The sequence below is a fragment of the Eublepharis macularius genome, chromosome 11 (assembly GCF_028583425.1).
Source record: "Eublepharis macularius isolate TG4126 chromosome 11, MPM_Emac_v1.0, whole genome shotgun sequence".
Lineage (NCBI taxonomy): Eukaryota > Metazoa > Chordata > Lepidosauria > Squamata > Eublepharidae > Eublepharis > Eublepharis macularius.
The window spans coordinates 52,131,185-52,157,110 of NC_072800.1; the positions used below are offsets into that span (position 1 = coordinate 52,131,185).

At 40.0% G+C, this 25,926-nt stretch overlaps 1 protein-coding gene across 1 annotated transcript in view; it reads right to left on the reverse strand.

Annotated features, from left to right (window-relative positions):
- ABCB5 (ATP binding cassette subfamily B member 5) overlaps window positions 1-21,125 on the reverse strand; it is a 46,280-nt gene extending 25,155 nt beyond the window's left edge. The window contains exons 1-9 of the mRNA XM_054990938.1: window positions 21,103-21,125; window positions 20,452-20,643; window positions 19,280-19,451; window positions 18,785-18,909; window positions 17,637-17,814; window positions 14,428-14,541; window positions 13,317-13,427; window positions 7,661-7,786; window positions 2,548-2,751 (exon numbers count right to left, since the gene is read on the reverse strand). Of these exons, the coding sequence (XP_054846913.1) occupies window positions 2,548-2,751; window positions 7,661-7,786; window positions 13,317-13,427; window positions 14,428-14,541; window positions 17,637-17,814; window positions 18,785-18,909; window positions 19,280-19,451; window positions 20,452-20,643; window positions 21,103-21,110 (1,230 nt within the window). The 5' untranslated portion in view covers window positions 21,111-21,125. The remainder of the gene's footprint in view (window positions 1-2,547; window positions 2,752-7,660; window positions 7,787-13,316; window positions 13,428-14,427; window positions 14,542-17,636; window positions 17,815-18,784; window positions 18,910-19,279; window positions 19,452-20,451; window positions 20,644-21,102) is intronic.
- Window positions 21,126-25,926: the final 4,801 nt, after the last annotated feature.

The following is a 25,926-nucleotide window of genomic DNA, read 5'->3' on the forward strand; positions in this document are numbered from 1 at the left end:
GCAGCTAAATCATTAATAGCTTCCAATTGGAAATCCCCCCAAATCCCCACAATTGAAAATTGGATGCTGAAAGTATGGGATCACTATATTCAAGAGAAAATATATGACAGCTTGTATCAATCACAACACTACCCAAAAGTAACTGTTTTCTTCTCTAAATGGTTCCCATTTTTTGAATATTTAACGTGCAATGATATTCATCCTCCCAGACACCTTTCCTTTGTATCTTTAAACTAAAAGAATCTGTTGCACTGTAATCACTAATGTTTTATCTGCTGTTAGATATTATAATCACGTTACACTATCTCTTATCCTGTAGACTATACTAATGTTAATGTAAGCTGATTCACAATATTGTATTTTATAGCAGCCTTGTATTTGTAATGTTATGTTCTAAAATAATTTTTTTTAAAAAAATAAAAATAAAAAAAGAGAAGAAAATAGTGAACAATATATAATTTGAACTGAGAACTGTCAAAGAATCAGCCCTAGACATATACGGCAAACACAAATACACCAAAGATTCAGGGTGAGAGGACTATAAACAAACAATAATAAACAAACAAACTCAAACTGAAGCATCTAGGGCCCCTTTTGCACTTACAGTTTAAAGCGCCATTTCTGAGTAGTCGGGGCAATCACAGTGGCTTCGGTTTGGCACCCACTCCTTTCACTGTTCCCAGCAATTTCGAATTGGCCTCTTATGATTCCTTTCACACCTGCCTCGAAGCCTCTGTTTAGTTTCAGGCTTTGGAGGCATTGCAGTACACATCACTGTTGTTTTTTTTAAAACTTTGAGCAAGTGTAGTAACATTTCATCGTTACTACATATTCCGACCGACAAGGCCCCCCCATTCCACTCTTCCCAGGGGTAAGGTAGAACTTCCCTTCCCAGGGGTAAGGCACAGTGGGGGGAGAAGAGACTCAAACCCAGCCCTGGCTCAGCTGAGATGCGCGCTGAGCCAGGGCTCAGCTGGGGCAACCGCTCTCCTGCTCCACAGCCTGGGAGGGCTGTGGAGCAGGAGAGTGGGCCCCAGCTGAGCCACGTCTCAGCTGAGCCAGGGCTGGGTATGAGTCTGATCCCGGCCAAGTTAAGGTAGGGGGTGAGTATTGTCGCCTGCTCCGCTCCTGATCCCAGCCTGGGTTTGCCACCACAGCAGTGCCCTTTGGAGGCGCACCAGGGTAGGAATATATGAATATCTATCTTTAGCTAAGGAAAATATGTCTACTTTCTGAGTCTTCTCTTGTTATCTGAAAGCAAGAAATTCTGTTTTTTACAAGTTTAATCTTTTTAACATTTTTTTTAAAAAGGGAGAAACTTATTCCTAGCACTCAGCTTTAATATGGATAGCTCAAGCTAGCCCAATGTCTTTTTTTTACTACAAACACTCCTTATAATTTGTGGCATTGCATTACAAGGCTTTGTTCAGAAGAGAGAACTAAAGTACTCGTAAGTACTCAGAAAAGGATATGTTGCCAAGGAGCACAGTTGATTCCAGTTTAGTGTAGAGGTTAAGAGCGGCAGGACTCTAATCTGGAAAACCGGGTTTGATTCCCCACTCCTCCTCTTGAAGCCAGCTAGGTGACCTTGGGTCAGCCACAGCTCTCTCAGAGCTCTCTTGGCCCCACCTACTTCACAGGTGGGTGAGGTGGGTGGGGCTAATAACACACTTTGTAAACTACTCTGAGTGGGCATTAAATTGTCCTGAGCAACATAAATTGAATGTTGTTGTTTTGAGGTGCCCTGGACAGAGAATGTTCAGGGGCCCCCTCCCCTCCTCTGCCCACCACTAGCACCCCTGCTGACGCCTCCTTTCTACTCCTAGCACCCTACTTATATATGTCCTTTCTCTGCCTAAGCCCACCCCCCAACTACCCATGCTCACAGCCATCTGCATGCCCTTCCCTCAACAGCATTGGATGATGTATGTGACTGAGAGGGCCAACACTGTGACACCCCCCCCCATACACAATACATTTCCTTGGCAGTGCTGGCAGCTTCTCTGGCTGCAACGTGCAATAAGCACAAACGATGTAGCACTTGGAAGTGAGCAGGTGGGGGAAAGGCACGTCAGCAGGTGGTCGAGGAGGCATGTGGTTTGGTGGTAATGGGCCCTGCCAGAAATCCTGGGCCCTGGCAGATGCCCTACTTCAGGATATGCTGACACCAGCCATACTGAGAAGTGTTAGGAATTACTCAAAGTAACATTTAAGTCAGTTACAGAGTTGAAGATCATGCTTGAATTTAGACCACAATGTGTCTGCATGTCAATTTCTTACAAAAGAGGCAGATTGCATAGAATTTCTCTTTCAGATTATTTTAGAATCATAACTCAGTCTCAAACATCCTAAACCAAACAGAAAAACTACACCTAGATTGCCTGTGCTAATTTATGAGAATTAGCCAAACAATACTCAGATTGTTCCACCGAACAATTTCCCCCCACATACTTGAACCACCTTATGCTCAGAAAGAGATGTGCAGTATATTGTCAGGAAAAAAAGCACTAGGGACACAAAAGAGAATTTGAATGCTCAGGTACTCACATCAGGAAGTTTTGATATGAAGTCATAAGCATTAGCTTCTTTGGCAGCTTGCTCAATTTCAGCATCTGTTACATCCTCTCTGCCATAGCGAATGTTGCCAGCTATTGTGGTGGCAAACAAAATGGGCTCCTGACTTACAATGCCAATGTTCTCTCTCATCCACTTGATATTAAGTGTCCGGATATCACGTCCATCTATGGTAATCTGAGAGAACAATGTAGGAATTTATAAATGAGATAAAGCAGAACTTAATGGGGCAGGAAAGTAGCTAGTAGCTTTACAGATTTTGCAGTGAATAATATACTGGAAAATGAAATTACTAAATAGATGTTTTAAATAAATATCTCTAAAGAAATTGTTCAGGCTACTCATTCATCAGAAATCTGACAAAGAGAGCTTGATTCCCTAAAGCTTATATCCTGGAAACTCATTGTTGGTCTTTAAGGTACTACTGGGCTTGAGCCTTGCCATCTACTGCAGACCAACACAGCGACCCCGCTGAAACTACCGTCAAGCTACTAGTTTCTCATTTGTTTTCCCCATGAAAATAGATGTCTAAAACTAAGGAGAAAACGACATTTTTGAACAACACCTGCCACCCCTCAGCTTTGCAAAAACTCAGCACAAATTCTTTCCCCACCCAAGTACAGGCCTTGAACACAAATTTTAACTTCAACCTACATCTACAAATATGTAAACCCCAATGGCAGCAGTATAACTATACAAGCACATTGATCTCAGTGAAAGTTGTCCACTGTAACCAGGTATAATACTGGATTCTTGGGATATGACCCACAAATGTCTTTTGACAAAGGACTTGGGCCTTCTCACTCTCCCCCAGACAATGATAATATCCTGCTGCTTTGTACTTGCCACAACAGCAGTAAGGAAAAATCCCAGTGACTTCTGCTCCCCTCCAAACTTCTGGCCATATGGGCAGTAGATGGACACACATATCCTTACCAAGGGCATGTTCTATCAGGGGCAGGGACAGAAAGCGCATCTTTCTGTGTTGGGAGTGTTACTTCCCCTTGCCCCTCATGTGTGGCACTACTTAAAACAGGCACATGGAAACCAAGTCTCTTGATTACTTCACAGCAACACATTACCCATTAAACCATAAAGCTATGTGGAAAATAATCAGTCTCTTCAATGATCCTTCACTACAGGCACCAGTCTTCTGGTAAAAACTTTGTATCCCAGCCAATATTCACTCTATGTTGTCTTTTAAGAACTTTATTAAAAATCAGTGTCACTAGCCCTGATCAGATTAAGTAAAAAGAATTATAATTATACAGAAAACACTAGTATATGTAAATGAGATTATAAATAAGAAAGCATGCATGCCATCCCTTCTTTAACCTAGCCTGCAGTTAAAGATAAATTTCTAAAATTCTTACCAACTTTTTCCACAAAAGACCAGATAGCCTCACTGCAACCCAAATCTGAGAGATTTGTGTGTGTGTGTGTGTAGGGTGTGGCTGTCTTATATTGATATAAGTACATGACTTTATCAAGCCATCTAATCCATTTTATCTAAAGGTGTGATGTTAGACACCTCTGAGAATCCTAAAACAGAATTGTTGCAAACTCTGTTCCATTTGTTCAAGGATTTATTTTGGGCATAAAGCCACCGATTCATAAATTCTTCTTCTTAAAGCTGAAAACTGTAAGTTTGCGAGCAGTGAAAAAAATGCATGTTTGTTTGCACATTTACAGAAAAACCTAGAAGCCGACTCTCAGGACTATTATGTCATGACATCCTAAACTAAACTTAGAATCCACAACAGAGGAATATGTGCATTTTGCTCCTCACTGCTTGACCTGGAAGAAAGGAAGCACAAGTAATATATGTTAGAAGAAGGAACTGGCAATGTCTCTTGCTCAGGCCTTTAGGACTGCCAGCAGAGAAGAGGGAAGGGAACAACAATAGAGTCAGTTAGACAGATAGGCTGCTATCAGTCTCCTTCCTGCCAAGGAAGCTTCCTTCCTTCCCTCCTCTCCTCCTCCTCTCTGTCTTCTTCCCTGCATTCACCAGGAGAGGCAGCATGGTGTCTTCTCCTGAGAGAGATGACCTACTTTCAATCTAAAGCTAGTTAGATCAGTTACTAGTTATTTCTCTCCACTAAACTCATGTAAATATATTTCTTTAGATAAATAGTTATTGGTTCTTTAACTTGGATGAGAGCTTTCTGTGTGCAGTTTGTTTAGTTAACATGACAACTAAAACCCAATTATTTATCTCTCCTGGGGCTCAATATATTCCAGCTGCTATTAAACTCTTCAATGCCAAGGTGGTCATGCAAAGTTTATATGGTGTGGGTATAAAATAGGGGAGTCCTTTGATCCAGGTCTCTTAAATTCTTACATTCTATCTCTGGAGTTCCAAATTGTATTGTGGGGGGTGGCCCCCCGAGCTGAATTGGGACAATTATCTCTTGAAGCTTGGGCTTGGATGATGTTTTTTTTTCTCTTAAAGTTAAAATTATACACTTGGACATCCAAGAGGGCTACCTTGGCTTGATGAGAGATGACTTGTTTCCCATTGAGATAAACTTTTAGAACAATGACTTCTGCTATTTAATCTTTCCTTGGACTGCCTCCATTCAATCTCCACTCAAGAAGTCATGAACATGATTAGGAACCATTTATATAGGTATGATTATAACAGCACAATTTGTAGAACATAACCTGTTTGCTCTACTCAGTTTTTGGTATTCTTCCATCTGGTTAGCTTCCTGAGGCCTGACTATTGCTCATAGTTGACTGTTCCTCAGTACAGGCGTGTGTTTATGTTGGTGCATGTAAATGCCTTACCATCTAGAGTTCTGCAAAGGGGGTACAATATTCTGAGAGAGTATGCTACTGTGGTATAAATAGGACATTTTATTAGAAGATAATAGTAGACCAATCACTTTCAGATGAGAAATGTTATGCGCTTGTGATTGATTTTCACAGCCAATTAAATGTGGTCTAGTTTTTATATTTTTGTAGTCTGCTTAAAACTCATGTTATGAAGCAACATGAGGTAGACAGTAATAGATCTCCCTCTCTCACAAATACTTTGGAATCTAAAAAGCTGCTCTGACACTTAACACTGTTCTACATTTTAGGTTCGAACTTGGAATTAGATAAAAAGACAACAACTGCACAAAAGAAAAGAGGATTATTACCAAAGCTCTTTTTTGACTTGATACAACAGGAGACTTTAGAAGATGTATGGAGAAGAGAATATCCTAAAAGTAGACAATTTACTTTTTATTCTGCAAGGCACTGTACACTATCAAGAATTGATATGATCTGGGCCTCAAAAGACTTAGCGTTATGGACTAAGGAGGTAGAAATAATGCCGATGGTAGGCTCAGATCACAATCCAATCATGTGGAAATTAGGGAAAAGGAGAAAAAGGAAAGCATGGAGAATAAATGAGGACTTGCTACAGGAAGGAGAGAGTATGGAGATGTTGAGAAGAGAGACAAAGTTCTTCATACAATATAACGTAAATAAAGAAGTACCAACTGACAAAGTTTGGGACGCTTACAAGGCGGTTGTAAGGGGCATACTAATGGACTTAAATGGTAGAGTAAGAAAAAAGAAAGAGGAGAAAAGACAAGAGATTGAGGAGAAAATAAAAGCCAAAGAAATACAGTTAAAAAAGAGACCAGGGAAAAAGAAATTATATCAGGAAATTAAAATACTTCAAGAACAGTTAACAGCAATGAATAATAAAGAATTGGAGTGGAATCTTAAAAGATTGAATCAGAAAGCGTTTGAAGGTGCCCTGTTTGCGTTAGGCTATGTTCAGCCACTGGTTCAAGCAGGTTCAAGCAGTATTCAGACCCACCCGAAAAATACAACAGATGCTACCATCAGGAAAAGACAGTAGAGACCCCCTCACCTCTGCAGGAGTATACCGTATACCCTGCAGCTGTGGACAAGTTTACATCGGGACCACAAAGCGTAGCATCCAGACAAGAATAAAAGAACATGAAAGACACTGCAGACTTGGACAACCTGAAAAATCAGCAGTGGCTGAACATAGCCTAACGCAAACAGGGCACAGTATCCTATTCCAGGACACCAAAATACTGGACAACACTTCCAACTACTTTGTCAGACTGCACAGGGAAGCCATTGAAATTCACAAGCATAAGCAAAACTTCAACAGGAAAGAAGAAACCTTAAGAATGAACAGAGCATGGTTTCCAGTTCTGAAAAACACCAGGCTAACAAAACATTCTATCCCCGACAATAGCCCTGCAGCGAAGATTAGCACATCAAGTACCAATCCATATGCAAAAGAACCTCCTCAGGATACAGTGAAGCCTCCCTCCATTAGCATTCCACACCCTGGGAAACTCTTACAGGATGACTCAGCTCAACCCCACCCCTCCTGAGTAGATACAAACGACCTACATCTTTTCCACACTGTGACACTGAGAGATCTCTGTCTTTTGGTGCTACACCTCTGAAGATGCCAGCCACAGCTGCTGGCGAAACGTCAGGAACTACAATGCCAAGACCACGGCAATACAGCCCGGAAAACCCACAACAACCAATGAAAGGAATGTTAGTTAACATACTTGGCCATTTAGCTATTATTAGTATTCTGAAATGGCTTACCTGCTAACTGACTAGAAGAAGGAAATATGTAATAAAAATGATTTTAAGTTAAACATGGGTAACAGAATGGTATACGCTCAGGTAGTGGGTAGTGTGCATAACATCCTATTACCAGGCATTACAATTCTGCTCCATCAGACACTAGAGTATGACCTGGTCTCCACATAGCTATCAACTTCACTGGGTGACCTTGGGGGCCACTCACTCTCCTTCGGCCCATCATACCTTGCAGGGTTGTTACAAGGGTAAAATGGATAAAGGGAGATCTATGTATGCTACCTTGAGCTTGCTGGAGAAAGGATGGGGTTCCAATGTGGTAGGATGAAGTCTATTACTGTGAAATACAGCGGACAAAGTAGATGAGTATAGGGCATTATGGCAATGAACTTCAGAGTGATTATAAGCTACTTCTGTTTAGTGAAATTTATTGAGATACCATTTATATAGAAAGTCTCATAACTGTCATAGCAGTGGTTCCATGAAAACATACCTCTCCTTCATCTGGGTCATAGAATCTCTGCAATAGCTGAATTGTAGTGCTTTTCCCACAGCCACTGGAGCCAACAAGAGCAATAGTCTTCCCTGGCTGGATTTTTAGATTTAGACCTTTGAGAATCTGGAATGGTACACAGTCATTTTTGATCAATACAACTTTTGCCATCTCTCTTCATGAATGGGGTTGAGCTGACCATATTTACCATGAAATAAAAGATGCATAGACAAGTGGGTGCTCATAAAACCCTTCAGTTTCTTTTATACTTCCTTTATTAAGGTTCTATTCTTCTCTTTTTAAAAATGCTAAAAAAAATTAACCTTTTATTTTAAATATTGATTAGGATGGTATAGAATGTTACCCAGAATAAAGGTTCATTACATTGATCGTATACTGCTCCTTGTATTCGAAAGCAATATATTTGGTGTCTGAATAGAATTTATAAATCGACTCCTACAGTTACAGAAGATACTGTGCTGTTATATAGGCAAATATCCTGTGGTAAAATCCATGAATAAGTTTAAGAATTTCCTTTAAAAAAAGAAGTAGTGTATAAATAGTATATTTTGTAATTAACACTTCTACCTAAAATATTTGGCTGAGAAATAGTGATACTTCGGTGTTAACCTGCCTGTATCAAAACCTGATGATTTATTTGACAGTCTGAAGTGCTCTGAATGTTTCAGAATAGGGCTGCCGGGTTCCCCAATGGGGGTGGGGGATCCCCCATTCCCAGCATCTGCTTTCCACTGCCACTCACCTGGCCTGTGGGGAGAAAAGGCCCAAAGAACAGGCCTGGGAGACAAAAAACCTCCTGGGCCAGTGCATAGCCAGAGCACTTCTGCTGGCTGCGACAACATCACAGCCCCTTTGAAGGGCAGGTGCATGCCTACTGCTGAGTGTGATGACATCACTTCTGGAAGTGACATCATTGCACCCTGCCAGGAGCATACTCATGAAGATCATAAAGGTAAATGTCAAGTCCCCTCTCCTACTGGAAAGGTAAGAGAACCTGGCAACCCTAAAAATCATATTGTACTTTTCAGTCACAATAAACTCCATTACACCACTGTTCTCTGCTTTTTTGTTTCTTATGTCTGCTTAATTTACACATACCTCTTCAGATTTTCTTCTTTATTCTCTTTTATTTAAGCATTTTACAGTGCAATCCTAAGAAGAGTTACTCCATTGATCTCAATGGGCTTAGACTGGAGTAATTTATTTTATTTATTTCAGATTTGTATTCCGCCCTCCCCGTGAGTGGGCTCAGGACGGATAACAACATATTAAAATACAATTAAAAATTCTGCTTAGGACTGCATTTTCATTTCTTACAAAATCCTTTCCCTGTTTTTCTCTGGTAATGTATTAAACCTTGGAATGGTAATACCTTGGAATCATCTTTGCTTTTGGCACTTTCTCATCTTTTTAAAGAATTCTGCTTTTCTTCAGTCAACAATTTTATTGTATTGCTGGGGATATCATATAGTTTATATCTTTACTGTATGTAAGACAGAACAGTTCTATTTTTAAAATTGTCCATGCCCTTTCAACTCAATTTAATTTTTCCTAACACACTCCTTTTGACAGTTATTGCCTCATGTTATTGCCTTGAATTGACTTTGACTCCCCCTTCTTGGCTGCCTTTGCTTCCATTTCTGTCTTTTTTTGTTATAGCCAGCTTTCATTGTGCTATACCTAAAGATCCCCCCATCTCTTCTTGTGGTATTTTTGCAGTGTTTTTTCACCTTTCTTCCCTTCACTATATTAATTTTCAGTGCTGCTAATGGTATTTTTCTGAATTTTTACTACAAATCTTTAAAACCTATTTTTCAAACATTCATGTGCTGCCCCTGTCATAAAAATATTTTTATACACTTATGTTAATCTTTATTTGACTATTATTATTGCTCAGTGACAAAATTTAAAATAGATGCTGTTTCCCCTGCCTTTCCTGTGGATTTGTTTTATATATTGCTGTTTTTGGAAAAAATGTGAACATGTTTTCTTTAAATACCATTTTTTTTCTCCTCATTAAATTTGTGTGTGTCAAAATTCAAATTCGGATATTAGCTGTGAGGCTTTGGGGAACTTTTTTGCTGATAAAATCTTGTCTCTCCACCGTGAACTCCCAGCCACAGTGGATACAGTGTGCGAACTGGAGGTCCCTTGGCCGTCTTCTGGAATAATATTAGACCATTTCAGTCCACTCTCTAGGGATGAGATTGACAGGATCCTGCGAGCAGTTAGGCCTACCACATACTCCTTGGACCCATGCCCTTTGTGGTTGGTGAAGGCCAGCGTAGATGGGCTACAGGATGCCTTGGAGACCATTGTCAACATGTCTCTGAGCTCCGGGATTTTTCCAGAAGCGTTGAAGGAAGCTGTGGTTAGGCCTCTCTTGAAAAAACCATCTTTGGACCCTGCTGACCCAGTCAGTAATCGCCCAGTTTCGAACCTCCTGTTCCTGGGTAAGGTGATTGAGCGGGCAGTGGTAGAGCAGCTACAGGTCTTCCTGAATGATTCCTCATCCCTTGATCCCTTCCAGTCCGAGTTCCGTCCGGTGCATGGGATGGAAACGTTACTGGTTGCCCTGATGGATGATCTCCGTAGACAGCTGGATCAAGGTGGGTCGGCACTGCTGATATTATTAGATCTATCAGCAGCATTTGATACGGTCGGCATGACCTGCTGATCCACTGCCTTGCCGATGTGGGGATACGAGGGACGGCCTTGCAGTGGTTTGTCTCTTTTCTCCATGGTCGGGGATAGAGGGTGGCTTTGGGGGAGAAGTTGTTACCCCACCACCCATTCGTGTACGGTGTCCCTCAAGGGGCAATACTCTCCCCCTTAACGTATACATATGGCCCCTCCCCCAGCTGGTACAGAGTCTAGGACTTGGGTTCCATCAATATGCAGATGACACCCAATTGTATTTGATGATGGACGGCCAGCCCGATTCTGCCCAGATGTCCTGGAACGTGCCTTCGAAGCTGTAACTGGATGGTTGAAACAGAGTCGGCTGAAATTGAATCCCATGAAGATGGAGGTCCTGCATGTGGGTCTAGGGTCCATGGGTGCGGGATTCTGGCTCCCAGCTCTCGATGGAGTGTTGCTTGTACCGTTGTCGAGAGTTAGGAGCCTGGGGGTAGTCCTGGATGCTTCCCTATCTATGGAGGCACAGGTCGCAGCAGTTGTTCAATCCCCATTCTTCTATCTAAGACAGGCTCGACAACTTGTCCCTTACTTATCGACCCATGACCTTACGACAGTGATCCAGGCAATGTTCACCTCCAGATTAGACTACTATAACTTGCTCTACATGGGGCTTCCCTTGGGCCTGATCTGCAGCTGGTTCAGAATGCAGCTGCATGAGTGATTGCCAGAGCTCCAACCATGGCACATATAACACCTATCCTCCGACAGCTGCTCTAGTTACCAGTTGAGTACCGGGTCCGGTTCAAGATTTTGGTGCTGACCTATAAAACCCTATGTGGACTGGGCCCAGCACACCTTCGGGACCGCCTCTCCCCATATGTTCCCCGGAGGTTGCTTCGATCAGCTAATAAGCATCTGCTGATGGTCCCTGGCCCCAGGGAGGTCCGTCTGGCCTCTACCAGAGCCAGGGCCTTTTCAGCCCTGGCTCTGACCTGGTAGAACTCTCTGTCTGAGGAGACTAGGGCCCGGCGGGATTTGTTATGTTTCCGCTGGGCCTGCAAGACAGAGATGTTCCGCCAGGCATTTGGTGGGGGCTAGGCTGTCCTCTTGCCGACCATACCATTGAAGAATGTCCACCACCCATGCAGGTGCTCACAAAGTCAGATGCAGGGCATTTTGCAAGACCTAGGCCCTGCATTTGAAATGCTGAATTTTAATTATTTATATCCGCCACTGAGAAATTTTATTGTATACAGAAAAATGTTTAAAATGTTTAATGTTTTAAATGTTTATTTATAATGTTTTTACTGTTTTAAATTGTATATGTAAATCGTTACACCACCCTGAGCCCGTCTGACGGGGAGGGCGGTTTAGAAATGTAATATAATAAATAAATAATAAATAATAAATTATCTGCTGTCGAGTCGCCTCCGACCTATGGCGACCTGTTACATTTATTATACATTTTCTACATTGCTAAGTGTTCCTTTTCCTTGACACAGACACGATTGTGAACAAATCCTTCCCCCACCCCCAACATTTCTATTTCGGTATTCACTTCCTTATCCTTCATTACTCCTTAATTTCATATAATTTCTTTTCTAACTTTAAATAGTTGCTGCTCTTCAAATTTGAACATAATATCTGTGGTTTTCTAACTGCCAGTGCCTTCTTTTTCCAGTAACCTCAGCGGTAAACATTTTCATTTTTATTTCCTTCTAGAACTTTTGTTTTTCTCTGTATGATGTTTCCTTCTTCTCTATAAACCACTGTTTGTTTTATATCACTGCAGTTATAGTTTGCTTTTAGGCTTATATATTGGTCAGTGGTTTAGTCTGTATGCCTTTTTTTCTTTCACAGTCTTTCTTAGTTTTGTACCATTAGCGGGAGTTTTTCAAACTAATGTCACTTTCAACTGCCAATTGTAAACCACCCCCCACTGTTATCACTACAAAAGCTTCTTAAACAGTTTCTAAAGCCAAGTTACTATCGCAGGATTTTACTCTATTTTTATTTTCTTCCTTTTTTAACAAAATAATATTTTTCAGCATACTTGGATAGGCCCCCAAGTCTAAACTTTGTCAGTAGATAATCCTGTTTCATTGCCATAGTGACTGGCATAGGGCAGTTTGGTATTATATGGAAACATAAGGGGGATATAAATAATCCAGAAACTTCCCTTAGCCCCTCCCCTAAGTCTGTCCTTACAATTATTCTGTAAGTTGTCAAGAGTCTGAGAAGCAAATCTCTCCATCTCTTTCTAGTTTTTTTCCCTTTAATTGACTGTTAATTGTTTTCAAGATTGTATGTATGTCTTCTGAAGCACACTTAATCATCAGTGGGAAATTTCTGAGATTTTTCTTTGCAAAATTACAAAGTATATTTTTCTTTAAGCCTTGGAATTCCTCCATATATGGAATTCCTCCATGTCCGCCATGTCTGGGAGAGGCTTGGTTATTCTGCTTACATGATTGACATGAGTTATTAATTTACTATTAAATAAAATTATGATGGTGACAGCTACATTGGTAAACTGTTTCAAGAAGTCAACCCATGGGAATACAGTGTAGATAATCAATCATATCCTAAAAGTGATGCACACAGTTAACGATTGCATTTTATTATGAGCTGTGACTCAGTGGCAGAGCACTGGCTTCACCTGCAGAAGGTCCCAGGTTTTATCCCTGACATTTCCTATTAAAAGGCTCAGTTAGGAGGTGATGTAAAAGACCTGAGACTCTGGACAGCAGTTGGCAGTCAGAGTAGACAATACTAACCTTGATAGACTAAAGGTCTGACTCAATTTATAAGGCAGCTTTACACATTCAAAACATTTTATATTTGCAACCAGATGCAAATATTGGGGGGGGGGGCAAATTTCCTAGAAAAAAACAGGCCATTTAAACTATCATCACTCTTATTTGCACAGAATGCGGCCCATAACACTCCCTTTATACAAATGGCTGCATCTCCAAAAAGATGGGGAAAAACTTACTTGAGTATTTGGCCTGGAAGGGTAGCAAAAACGGACATTCTTGAATTCAATCTCTCCTCGCAGCTTGTCTGGTTTGAACCCTTCTTTGGAGCTGCTGTCTATGGGACGGGGCTGGAATGACATTTGCAAGTAAGTTACAATCCAGGTGGTAGTTGGGGGTAGTGTGACATCTACAGTATTGATTTGTCCCACCTAAGAGGGGTTCTTTTTTTTTTTTTTTGTAAACTAGACTTTTCCATATATGACTTATCAATCCATTTTCATCTTGCCATTCCTCCATGGAGCTCAGGCTGGCACATATTGCTGTCCCCTCAATTTTAGTGCCACAACAACCCTGTGAGTTAGGTCAGGAAGGGAGAAAAAGAATGATCAAAGGCCACCCAGGGAGCTTCAGGGCTAAGTAGGGCTTTAAACCCGAACCTACCATAATTTAGTCTGAAACTGTAACCATTTCACAACACTGGCTCTTGACATATAGATGTCACAACAGCTTGCATTTAAAGAATGATAGCTTTTTGAATAGGAATATTTCTAATTAAAAGTGGGTGGGTGGAGGCTGGTCCCTTCCATGAACGGCAGCACAATCCCCATGTGACTCACTTAGCCTATCAAATACATCCCCTGTTGCTTGCACCCAGGTCATGCTTAAGTTACCCTGAAAAAAACAAAACAAACTCCTTTTAGCTTCTACAACTGTGAGCAAGACAAGGTCTTAAAGGAGGTAAGAGATAAGTAAATGAATAACACCTTTCTTTAATAAAGGAAGGTATTCATTGTAATAAGACAAAAGTGCTAAAAACAATATTTTTATGCAGGCAGCAAAACTGAACATGTGTACATACATGCATGCTAGACAGACACTTTATAGAATTTCAACTGGCCATGAAGAAACCCCTGATTTTCCCATAGAGATATTATTCAGTTTGGCAGATGACAAATATTGACTCATATTTTCTCAAATTCAGAGAAAGAACATAACCCATTATGCATTCATAGATGTGTTTTTAGATGTCCAGATTAAGCTCTATTATCAAGACTTCGCTCTCTTTTTGTATGAATCTTCCTCCTGAAATATAACAAAAGCATGTGAGGTATTTTGGCCAATAAATACCTGATTAATAATTTTATAGACTTCATAGGCTGCACCACGAGAATTTGCCAGACTCTCCAGATTTGGGGAAGCTTGTCCAATAGAAAATGCAGCAATCAGCACGGAAAAGAACACCTGCATCGATTTGCCATCCGTTAATACAGCAATTCAGTTATGACTCCAAAAAGTTTTCCGACAAAAATGACAAAACAGAACAAACTATTTGTTATCCAATTTTCATTTACAGTTTTGGATCTCCTTCCAATCGAGTTATGTACTCTCTTTTCTTGGGGAACCTTAAAAGGAAGACACTGGAAAGGCTTAGGCCTGGTCCACATATGCCAAGAAGTTAGGTGGTAATAAGGCAGCAGAGTCCTGAGGTGGCAGAAAGGACTTTGCATACAAAACTACTTTCAAATTGGAAACCAGCACCTTATGAAAAGAACGGAGGATGGAACTGCTGTGCTAGTTTTCTAACTGCAGGTGGCTTTTATGCAAAGGAACACTTCCATGCAGCCATGCAGAACATTCCACTTCAGGGTTCTAATACTTCATTACCATGACATGTGCATGTATGAACTAGTCCTTAGTATGGGAGCCAAGAGTACACTGGGATTTTATTTAGAGTACAATACAATTAATTTCCACCCAACAATGCATGGTACGGTTATTTCTTTCATTAGAGCTGTTGGTTTACTTAACTACACTTTTTAAGGAATGCCCACTTCAATTTCCAAAGGTTCACATCTAGTAAGAGGTTCCACTGAAGAACAATTTTGAATACAAGAACAGACTGCCCAGGAGGATGAGTTCCAGAGAGAGAGAGCTGTGTTATGTTTGCTGCAGTAACCAAAAAAAAAGGGGGGGGGGGTTAATAAGCTTCAGCAAGTTACACCGACAACAAACAAAAAAGCACGCCCAAGACGGAACCAAAAATACCCTTAGAGTGTAATAAAGGTTAAGAATACAATGTTTCCAAAAAAGTAACACGTTACAAACCCTGAAAACATACAGGGATAAGGCCAATATAGAATTCAGTCACCGTATATCAAACAAGTTATTCCAAAGTCCTTAGGAGAACGAAACAGTGCTGCCGGTATGGCAATTGACCAGCTGTAACCGATGAAGATCACAATTGCATATGACGAGATGAAATGTAAGCGCTTGTAGAAACCGCTGCAAGGCGGGCAGAAGACAAGACAAATGAAATGTAAGCGCTTGTAGAAGCCGCTGCGGGGCGGACAGAAGACAAGGCAACGAGCACAAGCCGGCTAGATATTTCCTTTTTCTCGTTTCAGACTTGAAATAATCCTTCTTCAGGCCGCAATATCTAAAAATTAATATCAGACAATAATATCCCGACTACACATTCAGAAAAAAACCCCACTGAGTAAATTACTTACATCACAAATTCAAAATGAACAACATGTTTTCCAAAGGTCATATCCATAAATGCCGAGGTGAGGGGAGTGTGTCATCTATCTTCTTACGTGTGATTGTAACCAGTTTTATGTTGGCTGCACTACACGTCCCCTGCGATTACGCATCCAGGAACATGTCTCTAGATGTAGAACTCAAAATGTAGATCTTCCTCTCTATGAACATCTTAGGGTCCGACACCAGAACGAAAGACCTTTTCAATTCACTGTCCTGGAAGTTGTTTCGAAACCGGGGCTCAGCAACCGGTTTCTCTTACAGGCGGAGACCAAGTGGATATTTAGACTCCATTCTTTGATTCCACATGGCCTCAACAATCATATAGACTTCTCCCCTTTCCTATGACTTGAATTCAGCCTCTGTGACTTCTGTGATCCTTTCAGGTCTCCCCGCTCCTCACTCTCCCCCCCCTTCTCTCTCTCTCTCTCTCTCTCTCTCTCTCTCTCTCTCCCCCTCTCTCTCCCCCCTTTTTTCTCCCAGTTTGTTTTAGCCAATGGTTAGATTACATGATACAGACTGGCTACAGCATAATTGGGCAGGTATTTATAATTCTTTATACATATTGAAATTACTTGTCTCTTGGTTTACTTACTCATGGGTAGAATTGTACAACTGTATCTTTAAATTGTTTTACCATCTGATGTTAATGGTATAATTGACCCACCATCGTGTATAAAGCGTTTGATAAGACACACTCCCCTCACCTCGGCATTTATGGATATATGACCTTTGGAAAACATGTTGTTCATTTTGAATTTGTGATGTAAGTAATTTACTCAGTGGGGGGTTTTTCAGAATGTGTAGTCGGGATATTATTGTCTGATATTAATTTTTAGATATTGCGGCCTGAAGAAGGATTATTTCAAGTCTGAAACGAGAAAAAGGAAATATCTAGCCGGCTTGTGCTCGTTGCCTTGTCTTCTGTCCGCCCCGCAGCGGCTTCTACAAGCGCTTACATTTCATTTGTCTTGTCTTCTGCCCGCCTTGCAGCGGTTTCTACAAGCGCTTACATTTCATCTCGTCATATGCAATTGTGATCTTCATCGGTTACAGCTGGTCAATTGCCATACCGGCAGCACTGTTTCGTTCTCCTAAGGACTTTGGAATAACTTGTTTGATATACGGTGACTGAATTCTATATTGGCCTTATCCCTGTATGTTTTCAGGGTTTGTAACGTGTTACTTTTTTGGAAACATTGTATTCTTAACCTTTATTACACTCTAAGGGTATTTTTGGTTCCGTCTTGGGCGTGCTTATGTTTGCTGCAAGCAAAATAAAAATCTTTTGAAACCTTAAAAACAAATTAATGTATTGTGACGTAAGTTTTCATGAGCTGACGTTCACTTTGTTAGAAGTTTATGCCACAATAAAATGTGTTGGTCTTTCTTTGAGGTGCCACAGAACTGTGTTATCCTAGCAGGATATGCTCTGTATTGCCTTCACAGCATCCAGAATTGTGTGTATTATGTGTGATCTTTGCTGAATTAGTTTATTACATACATCCCTTAACATTTTGTACATGTGGCTGTATTTGACATTGGCTCAGCTATTTGTGCAGGGTTGGAAAAGGTGTATGTCAGCTTCCATTTCCCTTCCTACAACCAGAACACGATTGCTGTCAGCACTGACAGCACAATAAGTTTGGTAGATAAGTTTGGCAGAGCCAGGCAGGAATGTTTCTGCAGGCTGGATCCTTAGCCTTAACCATCAAGTCCAAATGAAACTTCTACTTGTGTCTGAATTCCCAAGATCATATTTTAAAGTCTGCATTAATCAGAACAACTGAACTTACAATTAACACGCTTCCAATGTCATAGTTCTTTGGCTCATCCACTGTGAGTTTAGTTCCATACCAAAAGGCGAGTGCGTAGCACCCAAATATAAGAAACTGGGTGATACCCAAAGAAACGTTGGTGGTGATGGCTTTTTTCATCCCAACAATCCTAGCTTCCTCTAAGTTTGTATCATATCTGAAAGCAGATCCAAAAATATCATATTTCAGACGTTTGCTTTGACTCCCATACTTACAGGGCAACAAATATTTCCCCCATTTTTTAAGTATGTAAAATTTTTCAACAACTTGAATCATACTGGATGTTTTCCCCTTCTAAATATGTGGACTCTTTTTTTTACTGTAAGCACAGCTGGAGACAGCATGTACAACATTGCCTGTGATGAAGGCTACAAGTAAGATGTGCAACCTGTACACTCCACGCTAGTTTTCACTTTTGTGACTGCTGGCAACATGGACATACAATGTGTGTCATAGTAAACTTTGAATACATTTGATACTCCAAAATAGAAACATGGAGGTTTGTCCTAAATGTTTATCCAACATGAACTAAGAGTGAAATCCCACTGTAATTGGAACAATTTTATTAACATTTCTATCAAATACCACAAATAAGCTCTTACTTCATCTGCCGTAGGTTCCTATCAATGAAGAGGAATCATACACTTCATAAAGTTATTGTGGAATAATTACTACATAAATCTGAATATGTGCTAGGCATATCTAACCTGAAAGGTTGTTTTTATACACTGGCTCAGAGAGATACTTTGTTCAGCTTTTGGAGACATAGGGTACAATCTCAGCTTCTATACGGGTCTTTTTCTTCTTGCTTACATTTATGCAGCTATTGTAAATAACTTACACCAGGGCTTTTTTTTTCAGCTGGAATGCAGTGGAATGGAGTTCCAGAACCTTTTGAAAATGGTCACATGGCTGGTGGCCCTGCCCCCTGATCTCCAGACAGAGGGGAGTTTAGAATGCCCTCCGCGTGCGGAGGGCATTCTAAACTCCCCTCTGTCTGGAGATCAGGTGGCGGGGCCACCAGCCATGTGACCATTTTCTCCGTGGGCAACCCACTGAGTTCCACTACCTCTTTTCTCATAAAAAAGCCCCCCCCCTTACGCACATATGTACCCACAGGATTTTACCTTGTAGTAGCTTTCTTCTGTCCATTAAAAGCAACAACAGTCCTAATGGCAGTTAAGATTTCTTCTGCTACAGCACCTGCTTTAGCATAAGAGGTCAGCTCTTTTGTAGTCAAATGGGATAGAAGCTGGAAAACGTAAAGAAAAATGACTGAAGTTAGTTTACAGAATGCTAATTCCACATATACTAACAGGGTTATTGTATGTGTTAAGAAACTGGAAATGTCTTTGTTGAAATGCCTTAATTCTAACACTGCATAAACCCCTCTGCACAGAGAATTAATCATCTCCCAATCAGCTTGCTATGTCAAAACTGATTATATGATTTATATGGATTATATGGATTTTAGCAAAATGACTGACTGACTAAAACATTCTTATTAAAATGCATATGCTAAAAATGATATTGCTCCCTTTTAAAAGAAAACACTGTACATTGAACTTAAATGTTGCAATTGAATGATGGAGGAATTATCATTAGTAGATTTAACAACTTACATATGACCACACAGCCCCAGATATAACAAGAAGAGGGCTAATGGACAAAATCACAAGAGTAAGCTTCCATCCATACACAAATCCTATGATAATCCCTGACAAAAATGTAGAAGAAAACTGGACTATTAAACTGATCTTGTCTCCAATGCCTTCCTGAATGTTGTTAATATCACTGCAATTAAAAGAGAGTAGGAAGGAATTAGTCACAGGGAGTTACCAGCAAATCAGTAGCATGAAAATGGAAGACAACATCTAAATAGGTAAACGGTATATTGTTTCTATTTTTTCACTGTACAGTATCCATGACTTTGGTTTTTTCAAAAAGAAAGGCACATTCAGGCATTTGAACCTTCAGATGACATTTTAACAGAACACAAACAACCTGTGTCTCACTAAATATGCCCTAATAATTAACGTTGTAGATTTCATGTTTTTTTCAAAAACCTCTGTCAAATGATAAGACTTGCACCTCAAACCAGTGATAGAAGGAAATCCGTGTACATGTTCTTCTATTCATAATTCTGCTCTCTGTTGAAATTAATGAAACAACCCAAGCCTGCAAGAATGTCCCTCAGTATTTAACATCTGACATCCAATATGACAAGCTCCAGGAGAGTATATGTTATTTGCAAGTCTTTTTTCCACATACAGTGGACTCTCATTGGTACTTAATAACCAGTAGTTTGAAAGTCAGTGTTAATGTTACACGGATATTCATTAGCTGGAAATGCAGAAAAAAACCCAAAATAACAGGATATATTTTAAATTAGTGACTATACTTTTGGGACTGTTCATTGATCACAGGCTAGCGTGCACAGAGTCTTTGGGAAAAAAATTAAACCCTGCTAGTCAGCTTTTTGGCAGGAAAGGAAGGACTGTACATAAGCCTACTCCATCTCCCAAATAGCTGGCTGGCAGAATTTTGACCCTTTCAAAAGGAATCCACATGCACAATTCCAGCTGTTAGGTCAGGAAGAGAAAGCATACACACAATGCATGCAACTCAGTAACTATTTAGGTATACGTGGATGGCAACTATTTTTTGTGTGTCTCTGGCCTCTAGCTGGAGTTGGACAGACTCTGCCCATGAAATCTGGCAGGCTGTCCTCTGGCCAGAAGACATTTACCTCTTTCCACACTCCATTCCCAATGGTAGAACTGAAACATCTTACTCAGTAAGTCTGGTATTCAGTGTTCCAATCTGGGTGGTATCAAACCAGGCCATCTCTTGGTGAAGAACAGCAAAAAAGAATTTATCACGTATCCTTGCTGTTTGTCTTGCAGCAGTAGTTATAAAGGTCCAGACCTGAATGGTGCTAAGGAGCAACACACCAATGCCAATTCCAACATAGTAGTAAGCATACCTGATGAAGACATTAATACTTAAAATAAGTAACACTGGCCATTTACACACATTGTTCAAGAGACGGCCCACTCACTGAACTCTGGCTTTTTTTTATTCACTCCATACATCTCCAATTTCAAAGCGGAAGCAGGAAGTTTGGCTTCCATTTTTTCAGCGTCTTTTCTGAGAATGGAATTTCCCACAGTTTCCTGTGCCAGCTAAAAGAAGCTGAAAAAACAGAAGTCAAACTGCCTGCTTCCGCATTGAAATCAGAGACGTATGGAGTGAGTGGGGAAAAAAAACACGCCAGAGTTCAGTGAGTGGGCCGTCTCTTTAGCAGCATGTGGAAATGGCTGTTCTGTTATTATACTGAAAAAAGAAGCATCACTGCAATCACACACAGAATGACAAGAGCAAAATTTGACTTGTCAACAAGACAATTATAACTCTCCAAAATAATAAGGATATAGGGTCTTACGTAGTCATCTGGGCTTCTATATCTATAGCAGCTGCTGAACTGTTCGAGTCATTTCTGTCTATAAAACAAATGGTAGAAAGAGTATAACTGGAAAATGTATTGAAAGCTGTTTTTAGACACAAAGCAATGGTGACATTTTTACATGGTACTTCAATCCTAGAAGAAGCATCACTCTGTCTAAGAGTCGAGACTGAGCCCCATGTGAATAAAGAAATCAGTGCATAGAAGCTACCATTTAGGATTATAAACAAACCAGGAGAACCACAGATTCAAGAGCACAGGGTCAGGAACTCTCATTTCATTTGCCAAATGGCTATTCCCATGAGAAATCTGGACATGCCTTGTAACCGTGTCCAAAACAGCTTTTTGCTAAATTGAATGATCGATAGTCATCATGATTGCAAAGGGATAGCCAGTTAAGTCTGTTGTAGCAAAACAAAAGTCCAGTAGCATCTTCAAGACTAACAACATTTATTTTAGTATAAGCATTCATGAGTCAGAGCTTACTTTTCTGAATATGTGAAGGGGAACTCAAATTGGGAATTCTTAGTCTTGGCCCAGTATTTTAAAGCCTGCCCTCCTCCAACTACATTTTCAGCCTGTAGAAGTCTAGGAAATCAGAGTAGTATTGAAAAGTATTTGGGCAAGTTTAGTGACTTACCTATAGGCACATTTTGGTCAGTTCCCACAAAGCTGTTTGTCATCTGTCCAAAGACAACGATAATGGCAGGCTGTGCAATTCCAACAGCTGCAGCTGCGATGATGCCCACTAGCATTAAAAGAATATCTATATGGTCTGCAAAACTAAACTAGATTAATGTAAAGAAAACCTGGTAAATACAGAAGTTGTGGCAGAATACCTTAGTCATGTATTTAAGCAGTCTGCAAAAGGTTCAAACATTCAAATGCTCAAAAATTTGAATAAGACAGATGGTATTACAAAACATTAGATGAAATTCACATCAGGATCTCAATGGTTCACATTCTAGAAGGGCAGGTGTCAGTTACAAAGCAAAATAGTACAGGGTAGGGAATCTGTGAAATGGCTGGCCAAAACACAGAATGAATGGCAAGCTGTTATGAGCCACGGAAATCTGAGAAATTTGAGAGGGGATGATATTAATAACTGTCAGCTTGACACAGATATTTGTCTGAAACTTGAGGAGGCTTGGTATGAAAGTCAAAGGGGAGAATCTGCCCTGGTAGGCGGGAAATTGTAGGGAGTGAAGGGCAAGAGAAAGAGAAAGCCTAACAGCTACAAAAACTGGAGCTGAGGAGAAGGTAGGGCTGCCAACTTCAGGTTAGGAAATTTCTAGAGATTGGGGGAGGGGAGGGATCTCAGCAAGGTATAATGCCATAGAGTCTACCCTCCAAAGGGGAATGAATATGTGTAGCCTGGAGACCAGTTGTAAATTGTAATCAGGCCTTTTTTTCTGGGAAAAGAGGTGGTAGAACTCACTGGATACCATAAGTGTGCGCACAAAGGATGCGCATGCTCCTGGGACCGCATGATGACGGCACTTCCGGGAAGTGATGTCATCATGCAGGTCGTGGCTGTGCCAGGAGCACTCCTGTGCTCAACAGGGGGCCCGATGCAGGCCCAAATTGGCCTGGAACTCCCCTGCCCGGCACCGGTCCAATTTAACCTCCCCTGTGAAAAACTGTCCACCACAGCATGCATGCAAAATATTATAAGCCTTCCTGATGCTGCCACCACACAATACAAAATGTCGCTGTTTTAAATGGTGTTTTAATATTTAATATTTATTTATTTATTTAATCACATTTCTAGACCGCCCTTCCCGTCAGACGGGCTCAGGGCGGTTTAACAACAGAAAACAGTAAAAACATTATAAAAACATTAAAACATTATACAGTTGTAATGTTTTAAATTGTTATTAAATGTTGTTAGTGGGCCGCTCTGAGCCCGCTTGCGGGAAGGGCGGGACATAAATATGAAATAATAAAACAAACAAATAAACAAACTAATAAATTCTAGCTGTTTCGGGCCTAAATCGGGCCCCAAATGGCCCAAATTTGGCCTGAATTGGCTAGAGTCTTGCAAGTCTCATTGTACTTGTTGAACTGGGGTATACAATGGAAAGAGAGAGAAGTATACACATATTACATTTTTAATTTTTTAAAAGATGACTAAAACCTTATGCTGTGCAGAATCAGGAGTGAGACTTGAGCTCATATACTTTTTTCTCATTCTTTCCCACCCCTCTCAGACTTCTGAGGAAAGTAACTACTGAACAAGAAGATCCCATAATTATGTCAACATAAGCTCACGGGTTAATCAGGGATGCTAGAGAAAGGCATTTCAAAAAACCCCAAGCTTAAGGAAAACCCCACATTCCGATAAGCATGAAACCTTCCATGGGTTATTTTTCTTGTGTGCAGTTCTGGGAGTAGGGTGAAGCAAGCTTGAAGCTACTTCTGGTCTCACTACATGCTGAGAAAATATGTGAACAAAGACAAGTGATGACGAGAAAACAATTGAACGGGTTACACACTGACCAGTTGGAAAAATCCAACCACCTTCTTCTTTTTTTCCTTTGACTTTGCATTTTTCTTTCTAAAGAGATTCAAACAGAAAAAGCAAATCAATGGAAGCCATTTTAGACATAAATATATCAAACAGCTTAAAACCTACCTTTTTTTGTGCTCGTTTTGTTCTGCTGTTTCATCTGACAGGAACGCAGGGTTGTCATAGCCAGTTTTTGGAGCCTCTGTTCATGAGAAAGTGAGATGGACTTTACAATATACAGCACTTACATCCTTCAGGAACTGTCTTAAAAGTTCTGCAGACTGAAGTTCTGCCCTTTAAATATATCTGCAATTAGCACTGGCTCTACTGAGTCTGAAATTCCTACAAAACTGAGAGGAAGTCTCATAAAAAAATGCCAGTGAGATTTACTTCTCTATTCATTCCCCCACAGGTTGGCATTTTAGGATAAAGGTTTTCAAATGTGGAAATTTCAAAGAATAGAATGTATTGCTTAATGATTAAAAATATTCAGAGAACACATTATGAAGAAGACACAGAAAGCAAAAGTAATGGTTTCTTTTTTTTTTTTTAATAAAATTTTTATTGGATTAGAATCATTTAATTTCACATTACAATCAATTCCCCCATTTCCCAATTTCTAACTCCCTCCCTTTCCCCCCCTTTTTGTAGACTTCCAACAGTTTTCCAACCCTTTGTCCCTTTTCCCTTACTCATTTTAAATTCATCTATCTAACAAACATATACTTTCCCTTTATTCTAAGCAATAATTCTTTAACTATTTTTAATACTCTGTACCCTATCTTTAAATCCCTTCTTCCATGTTAGACAAACAATTTGTCCCATTTTTTCATAATTTCAAATATTTCTGTAAACCATAAACCATATAAACCATACATTCATATAAGTCAACCAATTTAACTTATACTCTATATGTTACTTTTTCTGCATATCTTATCTTCATTCTGCTTTAGTTATATTTAATTATATTATTATTTTTGTTCTACTTTGATTATACATCTATATAACTATCATCCAAGGTTATCAATTTGACCCATATATATCTTCAGGTAGACTTATTCAATTTAGTACATTATACAATTTTTACCCAAAATAATATTAATTAGTCAGTCCTTATAGTTAATTATTTTCTATCAATATTCTATATGTTATTCTATATATAACAATCTAACAAGGTAGCTGCTTAGAAATTCTCATTTGCCTCTCCGCCCCCCGGTAGTCACCCCCCTCTGCATTTTATTATGTTTCAATAGTTCTCAAACTGCCACAGTTCTCCTCCCACCTCCCATTTCTTCACCAAATATTGTTTCAGCTTCTCCCAGTCTGTGTTGAACTGCCCTGGATCAAGGTTTCTCAATTTTCTTGTCATTTTATCCATTTCCGCCATATACAGCAATTTGTAAATCCAATCCTCAATAATTGGCACTTCTTGTACTTTCCATTTTTGCGCATACAAAAGTCTAGCCGCTACTGTCATGTAAAATAGCAATGTCCTGTGTTGAGCTGGAATGTCCTCCATTCCCAAGTTCAGTAGCAGGAGTTCTGGGTTCTTATTAATTTGAAATTGTAAAATCTCACTTATTACTCTTATTATTTCCCCCCAGTACTGCCTAGCTACCTCACACGTCCACCACATATGATACAGGGAACCCTCATGTTTTTTACATTTCCAGCATTTGTTAGAAGTATTCAAATTCCCTAGCGCAATCTTCTTTGGTGTCATGTACCAATGATAAATCATTTTGTAAATGTTCTCTTTAATATTAGTACACGTCGTAGTCTTCATTATATTCTTCCACAAGTATTCCTATGCCTCCATTGTTATTTCTTTGTTGAAATTTATGGCCCACTTCACCATTTGTACTTTAACTATTTCATCTTCAGTATACCATTTCAGCAGTACTTGGTATACCCTGGAAATTTCCTTCTTGTCCTCTAGTGTCTACTCTAGTTCCGGGTTTTCTGTTCTAATGCCTCCCTTTGCACAGTCCGAATTATAGAGATCTCTGATCTGTCTGTACTGAAACCAATCATAATTTGGTGATAACTCGTCCTGTGTCTTTATTTTAAGTTTAGAAGATTCTATTCGGGTTATCTCCTTATACGTTAAACACTGTTGCTCAGTATCAACAGCTCTCGGATCTATTACCTCATATGGAACCACCCATAGGGGGGTTCCTTCTTGTAAATAATCTCTGTACTTCTTCCAAATTGCATATAGGCTTCTCCGTATGTAATGATGTAAGAACATAGAGTTCACTTTTACTTTATCATACCATAGGTATGCATGCCAT